Here is an 8,497-nt window from a genome sequence, read left to right as displayed (position 1 = left end):
GAGATTTGGCTGTGGCAGCTGGGGCAGTGACCTGTCTGCCGCCCCAGGGCTCCTCTTCCCAGGCAGACAGTTTACAGCAAATGGCTCGTTTTGATGCTAAAAATAACCCAGTAAGAAACAAATTGGTCCCAGCACTTCAACTGGGTAAAAGTGCATTTATTAGTGAAACTCAAGATGTCCTTTCCTGTTCTGCCTCTGAAGTTCAGGGAACCAGTGTGGAGAGGTAACTGAGCTTCCAGCGAGGCACTGACCTATTTCAATGCAGGGTCTGATCCCACCAAGATGCATTTTTCTTCCCCCTCTAGCAATGCTCCATGGCTGGTCCCGAACTCCCCTGGCCAAAACAGCTCTGGTTTTGGGGCCACGAGTGATTTCCCAGCTGAGGGAGCTGTAAATGCCCTGTGAAAATGTTCCTGGCTGCCCATGCCTAAGAGCACAGCAGGTTCCCAGTGGGGAATGAAGAGAACAAAATGAAAATATTTGTTTTCTCTTGCAGTGAAAGCACCATGTTGGGAACATATTTCTTCCTCCACCTTAAAACTGCAGATTTTACTAAGCCTTGTTTATATGCAGAGGGTTTCCAGTTGCTTCTCTCCAGGCTTTTCTCTGGAAGGACTAATTGGGCAGATGAGACACATCCTCTCTGAATTGCAAATGTAATGATGTCCCTGTGTGTGCCTGGCCCAGCTGCTTGTCCCCTGCTCCAGCCCTGGCCCTCTCTTTCCAGCCAGGCTCAGGGGCTGTGTGATGTCCCTGGGGCAGAGCAAACAGCAGCACAGGAATCACAGCTGTTCCAGGCATTGGGATGCCAGATCTGCCATGAATCAGTTAGAGGGAATCAAGTTAACAGTAAGCTTTTCTGCAGTCAGGCAAACCACCTGAGCTAAATGGGAAAAGAAACTGGAGGCTTTTCTGGGTTCTGAAATATTTAGCTGACTTTTAAGTCTCCTGTTTGAGTGTCTCTTGGGGTGGGAGCTGAGGTGCTGAGCAGTGACAGGAGGTGATGCTTATCCAGGTATTCTCGAGGGCACCTCCACACAGAGCCAGGCACAGACTCAGGGGTGGCCACTTTGGGGTTTCTGGCTTGGGAACTTCATGCAAACAGTTCCCTTTATGGAGGCAGGTGAGAGCTGCAAACGCCAGCCTGGGATTTGCAAGTCCATCTCTCATCTCTGTGATGCCTTTGGGAGAGGATGTGTCCCGTACTCCCAGACTGAGCCTGCTGCTTGGGTTTACCCATGAAACATCCTTTGCTCCTCACCCATGTGGCACTGGAAGGGGAAATAAACCCTCCTCTTGCTTTCCATGCTGCTGGGTTTGCTTCCAATGGGGCTAACCAGAGCTTCTGGCAGAATCTGGGAATGAGGGATTATCATAGAATCATAGAATCAACTGGGCTGGAAAAGACCTCAAAGATCATCGAGTCCAACCCTAAATGACCTGGTGAGGAGAGGAAAGAGTCACTGACCCACTCACAAACTCCACCAAGCAGCTGAGGCCACCAAATCCAGCAGTGGAGAGATAGCTTATGCTTGTCCCTGTGGGCAGGAGGGTTAAACCACAGACTTCTCCCTAATATTTCAGCTCACAGGGCCCCTCTCCCTTGCTGTGCCCCTTGTGCCACTGGTGTCTGCCCTGGGAAAAACCTTTTCCCAACTTCCAGCTCAGTGGGATAGTGTCCATGGAGGGTGGGACTGTTGTTTTGGCCTTACAGATAGGAATATGCTTTCCTCTAGCTGCAGCATCTCATGATGGGTATTGCAGACCCATCAGGCTCTTGGACAGCCCCAGGCTCCTGGATGAGATGCATCCCAAGGAAACTCTGCATCCTACCATTTCCCCTGGACTCTCAGCATGGCACTGTGTGGCCATCCCAGCATTGCACAATTTTAAAGGGGAATTTTTGCCTCCAAAACCAAGTAACACTTCATTCAGTAGGAATGACTGACTCTTGGCATCACCACCAGCAAACCTGCTGCTGAGCTCTCCTCCATGACAGCAACTTCCCATTGCCATGGGACTTTGTCACCACTGTGCCTGTACTGGAAACACAGTGGTGCTGTACTGGTAAGAGCAGACTGGGAGCTGTGGTGTGCAGTTTTCCGTCCTCTGCTGTGCAGCACCTCCACATCAGAGTGAAGACAGCCAGGACAGGGTTAATCAGTCTCCTGTCCTTGGATATCCTCTGCACAGCATGGAAGCAGCCTCTCCAAGGAGGAGCTGTGGTGCCTCTGAGAAGCCTGGGAGCTCTTTGATGCTCCTTAGCGTAAACTTTTTGCCCATGAGCCCAAACGAGCAGAAGGATTTCATGCTGGCTGGGCTGTGCCTTGGCACGAAGGGCTCTTTAGGGAGCCAGATCAGACCTGAGTGTCTCCTGTTCATGGCAGAGTGGAGGTGTTGGGTGAAATTCCAAGTACAGTCTCCTCCCGGGTTGCTGAGGAGGCAACTCTGGTTGTGGTGCACAGGGCAGCCCTGCCCTGCTCCTGCCTTGAGCAGTGATCAGCACTGATGGCAAGGGGCACAGAGGGCTTGCTGCTGGGAGATATTTAGAGGAATGGTGTGAAAAACGGCACAACTCTATGAAGCTTGGGCTCAGCAAGTCCTCCAGGCCAAATCCATGCCCGCAGGGTGCAGCCGCAGTCGCTCTGTAGTGCACATACAAATGTGAGCTCCAGCTGGGAGCTGCGCAGTGCTGCTGCCGCCCGAGCTGGCCGAGCATTCCTGAGCTCGCAGCTCCCCAGGTCCCACGCTGCATGGCATCACCTATTTATAACTGCATACACTGCAGGAGTAGTATTAGACTGATGGCTTCACACAGTCACGCTAAATGTTGTTCTATTTCTGTGATTTGCTCTTCTTCACAAGCTGTTAGTCTTCCGGATGCCAAAACACTCTGCATAGCACAGACAAAGACTAAGATTTTTCTCTTTTATTAAGATCTTCACCAATGGCATCCAGCCCCAGGTATATTTACCATTTTTTTCCCAGTTCACCTGGAGTAATTGCATCTGCTATTCCTTCCCAGTCTGATCGATATCCTTGGTAAATAAGATAACTCATCAGGTCAGTCATCTCTGCAGCCAAAGGTATTTTAGCAATGAAATTGTCTTGCTGTAGAAATAAATGCCTCTCGCTGAATCTGAGGATATTGTGACCTTTCATTAGTGACCTGAGTGACTCATCCCTTTTTGTGTGCACACTGCAGCCTCCCACCACACCACAAAAGATGCAGCACTGCTTCTTCTCAGGCTTCACACGTAGTCTTCACACCTCGCCTGGGCCTGGGAGTTCTCATGCTGTGGTGATGCTCTGTTTGCACAAACCCTGTGCACCATCTCAGTCCTGCAGCATAGTCCCCAGCACCCACAGCCCTTGTCCACAGCAGCTCCCACTCTCCCAGGCTGTGGGAATCTCTGGCACAAAGGCACAAGCCCATGTTCTCAGCACAGGACAGCCAACTCATGCTTGTTTAGCAATCAGGGCTTCACTGACCATACTGACACCCCTGAATTGAGTGGGGCAGCTTGGTCAGAGCCAGATTTTAGCCAATCTGTGAAGAGTGAAATAAAGAATTAATCAGAGTTGAGTTCTATGCATTTAGCTGCTGCTGATAGTGATATTTTCTTCTTGTAGAATGTTTTGTGTGCCAAGAAAAACAGTTATGGATTTGGGAGGAAGAAAGTGGCTGTACATCTGTGCATCTGTACGTGTGCCTGTTAGTTCTGCATGACTGGCTTCCTTGGGCTGTCAGCTCAAAACTTCTCTGTAACATAACAAATCCTGACTGTGTTTGCAACAAATCCTCAACCAAGAGGGGTTTATTTAATGAAGCAAGAAATACTGCCAAATTTCCAGGCTTGATCCTGATCTCATTAATGTCAGCAGGAGAATTCCCACCATGTTTGATTTATTGGTTGTGTCTAATCTGGGTAAAGGAGTTTAAAACCTGCTTTCAGCTCGATTTTGCAGACAAGATCCTTGCTCCACATTGCTCTGGCAGAGAGGATACAGGAAAAGCAGATGGTGTAGGTGAGATTCCCCTCACCTGACTTTAGGCATCTTCAATGTCTAGCAACAAATAGCCAATGGAGGGGAAGAGGAATGTTCAGCTCATCATAAGCCAGGAGAGCAGAAGAGGTGATAGTTCAGGATGTAACCATGGCACAGCAACTCTGGTGGGCACTGGCCACATCCTGCCAGCAGCAAATGCTTGTGCATGGCCCTGCCAATGGCTGGCAGAGTTGCTGGGACAAGAGGAAGGCGGATTATGACAGCTTCCCACCCTCCCTGTCCCTTTACTCACTCCCAAATAAGTGCTATGTCCTCATCTCCCTGTGCCACAAGTGGGGACCATGACAGACTAGGATTTGCCTGTGTTGGTTGCTCCAGGGACAATCTCACCCTCTGGTCCTAGGGCATAAAGAGCCCTGGGGAGGTTTTAAAGGGTCAGCAGTGCCCACACATTTTGAGAACCCCTGCAGTGACCATGTACCTGCATGTCCTGCAGAGAGCAGTGGCTGCTCTTTGGGAGGGAAGGAGCTTCCCTGGTAGCGAGAGCTGGAGGAAGGAAGGCTGGAAAAAGGAGGACTGAGAGCTGGAGGAAGGAGGGTTTCTTTGGTGCCCCATCACCAGTTGCAAAGAGGTTCATATACCAGTGGTTGACCCTTAATTGCACACACAGCTAATAAAGGGAAGAAGCTCATCCCCCCAATTCACGGGGGGAAGCAGCATTGAGAATCAAAGGGGATGCAAAGCAAGATATTTAAACAAACCACAACCCAAGTATCTGAGGCATCAGCCCAACACACAGATCGTTAATGGCTTTTGCTGATTTGACAGATGCAAGACACAGAAAAATGAGCAGATTTATGGCTGCAACTGTCCCTGGGGCTCAGAGATGCTTCTCATCATTAACAGTGATGTGAGGGGGCACTGGAGAAGATGGATCTGGGCACAGGGATGCAGGGGGTGAGAGCAGAGTTTGCTGGCACTTCCTACGCAGCGATAGGATGTGGTAATGCTCTATTTCAATCAATCATTCCCAAAGTGGGTGCAGTGATGGGGTGTTGCAGCTCCCCTGGGCTGTGGGAGCTGGTTCTATGGCATCTTGGGTGGGATCCATGTGTGAAGATGGAAGACTTGGATAACTTTCAGAGGCGTATTTTTTCAGGAAAGGAGGAGAAGAGTTCACAGCTCTGGAGAAGCACAGATCTGAAGACTGTGTGCAAGGAGCAGGGACCAGATCTGATCCTAATGTCCTGATCTTCCCTACTACAGAGAGAAGATCTCATTTGTGAATTCAAGCTTTGTCTTTGGGTTTCCTCTGGATGATGTGGGAGCTGGACATTTAGGGCTCTGCTGGACTCCTGACTGGTGCTGAGCAGACTCCAGGGACCTACCTCTGTGCATGCCTGTTCTGGATCACTCCCTGCCAGCTGCCTGCAGTCCCCCAGCAGCTCCCTGCCTGCAGAGCCCTGGAAAGCTCATCACTGCTCCCTGAGCAGGAGGCCCCTGCTCCAGCCCGCAGGCCAGCTGGCTCCAGGGTTCCTCCAAAGCTTTAAAAGTAGCCAAACGACTCAGACTGAAAGCATGAGGTGTTTATTTGCACTTTAGACACATTAAGTCAGCTGAGAGGCAGCCGTGCTCCCTCCGTGCTGCAGCAAAGGAGGGTCCGTTCGAGGAACAGCCAGCAGAGATAAATGTTGGGCAAAGAACACAATGTCTGTGGGTCAGAACTTTCACAGAACGGGCAGGTTTTAACGAGCAATCCATTTCCTTTAGCCAAGCTGCAAGAACTGCTGTTGCAAATCACATTGCTGCTTTCATGGGGACTGAAATGTTTGAGCTGTTCACAGTGGGTAACACCAAGAGCAAAAGCCAAAATGCTGCTTGGAAGCCTCTGCCCACCCCGAGGCAGAGATCCCCCAGCTCCAGTGATGACACGCAGACTGTCCTTGCCATTGAATCCTGCCTTCAAACCAGCATTGCTTCTCTTTTTCTGTATGTCTAATTTTTACCAGACATAGCTAATCCCTTCATAAGGCTGGATGCAAGATGCAGCCAGGCACCTGAAGGTTTCCACACTCTACTGGGATTTGCCTGGTGAAAGCAGTGGTTCAGGCTACTGCAGTCATTTGCCTTCCAAAAAAAAACCCCTCAACCAACAGCCTCCAAAAACTTCAAAATGCCAATTTATTGGTGCTCTATGCTCTTCCAAAAGACAGTGAGTAATGCTAAAAATCTTTTTTCCTCTGCAAAGGAGGTGGGCAGTAGAGAATCCCACAGATCCTGAAGCAGTTCAGTCACCTGGGAACAACTAACCCAGGAACTGGCACAGCTTAGTCATGTATTTAAAACCTGATCTTTTTATTAGTATTTCCATTTCCAAAGCACCTCCCCCTGCAAAAACTCACCCTCTCAGCTGTCCTGTGATGCAATTAGTGCCCTCTCCTTAGGTGAAGGAGGGAATTCTGTCTCAAACCCGCGTCCAGTGGTGGAGAGGGAGTGCAGTGGGGGGACAAGGTATTGTTCCACACTTATTCCTCATTCATGGAGGAGCTTGATGAGTGTTTAGGAATGAGGTAGATGTTAAACAGCTCAGACCACTGCATTGGAGGCTGGAGAGAAACACTTCAGGACTGGAACAAACGTGATGTTCATCTCTTTCTATCCCCTGGCATACTGTAGGCAAAAAGATTGGGTTGAGTAGCTTTGTTCTTAAAGCTTGATCCCAGTTTGCACTCCAATGCTGACAGTCCTGTCTGTCCCTTGAGTGGATGGGAGCCAGTGATCACAAACTGAAGTGGTGGATTCTTTGCAGGGGGAGAAGGGAGGGTGTGATGGGTACCTCAGATTTCATCAGAAGCCTCCTCCTTACAATGAATGATGCTCCTTGTCTTCTCATTGGCCTGGCAAGAGGTTTTCCTCCTGAAGGTGGGCCCCAGACACTGACTGGCTCTTTGGCAGATGGTCCTCATTCGTGACATGCAGTCTTTGCTGGTAAACACATAGAGCAGGGGGTTGAGGGCACTGTTGAAGCTTGCCAGGCCCCGAGTCACCTGGTAGGAAATGTAGATGCTCTGTAAAGCTGGTGTGCAGGACCATTGCAGCTGCCAGCCACGAAACAACAAGTTGAGGTTTCTGAAGATGTGGTACGGGAGGAAGCAGATGGAGAAGAGAACCATCACAAGAATCACCAGTCTGATGCTTCTTCTCCTGAGGCTGAGGTCCTCGGTGTTGCTCCTGCAGAGCACCAACACCACATGGCAGTAGCACCCGATGATGATGAGGAATGGGATGATGAATCCAGTCACGGTGACAGCCAAGCTGTACGGCAAGTAAACACTCACGTTCTTGTGCCCCGTTGTGTCATGGCACTGTGACCCTGTGTCATCCATCTTGCTGAAGGCAAAATCAGGAGCTACCTGCACAATGACCCACACCCAGACCATCACGCTGAGCCACACTGAAGAGGCTGCACCCTGGCACCTGCCTCGTGCCCTCAGCGGGTGCACGATGCCCAGGTAGCGGTGGATGCTGATGCAGGTGAGGAAGCCGATGCTGGCATAGAGGTTGATGTGGAAGAGGACACGGGTGAGCCGGCACCAACCCTGCCCAAAGACCCACACTCTGCCTTGCAGGTAGTAGCTGACGAGGAAGGGCAGTGTGCTGACGTACAGCAGGTCAGCCAGCCCCAGGTTGCCCACCAGCAGGCTGAGGGGCTGGTGGGTGCCCTGCCGAGGCCCCGTGCAGAGGTGCCACAGCCCCAGCCCATTCCCCACCAGCCCCAGTGGGATCACCATCAGGTAGACAGCAGGCAGGAAGCGCTGGGCAAAGGAAGCATCCACAGGGCACAGGATCCTACTGCCATTGCTGGACCACGCGCCGAGAGCCTCTGCAGCCATGGGGCACTGAGCAGCTCTGCCCAGCGTGGCAGGTGGTGGCAGGGGAGGTATCAGCAGTGCTGTGCCCAGAGCCAACCCTGGCAGCACCGTGCCCTCTGGAGCAGGCTGTGGCTGTCCTCACCTCCCCACTCCTGCTGAGCCCGGATGGGACTCTGCCCCGGAGCAGGGGGAGGATGTGACAAGGGTGACCTCAGCAGAGAGCCTGGGTTGCTGGTGGTTTCTGCCACTCCTTCAGCACCTCCCACCAGCCCACTTGAGATATTTTGAGCCAGACGTCAGGGACACGCAGCCCCTTGGCTATTTCGGGTGCTGTGTGTGCCTGAAGGGAGCACACTTACTTCCTCGGAGTAAGGAGAAACCCTCCAGTTCTCCAGACCAGGTGCTGGAAGCCTGCACCCCATGAGCTGCCCTCACTTCCACTCCTGACAGCCTTTCTCCTGGCCCCAACACTCAGAAGTACTGGCAGCAGAGGTGAGGCAGAGACTGGCAGTGTTCCATGGGGCTCGTGCTGCCCGCCCACCCTGGCAGATCCAGTGCCAGCAGGCAGAGGTGTGCCAGGCTGTCTGCCCCCGGCACAGGCAGTGGCAAGCCCC

At 51.7% G+C, this 8,497-nt stretch overlaps 1 protein-coding gene across 1 annotated transcript; it reads right to left on the bottom strand.

Moving 5' to 3' along the window:
* Positions 1-6,848: 6,848 nt before the first annotated feature.
* LOC103797957 (P2Y purinoceptor 1-like) lies at positions 6,849-7,904 on the bottom strand. Its single transcript, XM_009070197.1, has one exon. It carries the CDS (start codon positions 7,902-7,904, stop codon positions 6,849-6,851), a length of 1,056 nt encoding a protein of 351 aa, XP_009068445.1.
* Between the last annotated feature and the right edge of the window lie 593 nt (positions 7,905-8,497).

This window comes from Acanthisitta chloris, unplaced genomic scaffold (genome assembly GCF_000695815.1).
Source record: "Acanthisitta chloris isolate BGI_N310 unplaced genomic scaffold, ASM69581v1 scaffold21532, whole genome shotgun sequence".
NCBI classification, from domain to species: Eukaryota; Metazoa; Chordata; class Aves; order Passeriformes; family Acanthisittidae; genus Acanthisitta; species Acanthisitta chloris.
The sequence above is the reverse complement of the archived record's forward strand: the minus strand, read 5'-3'. Positions and strand labels throughout refer to the sequence as shown.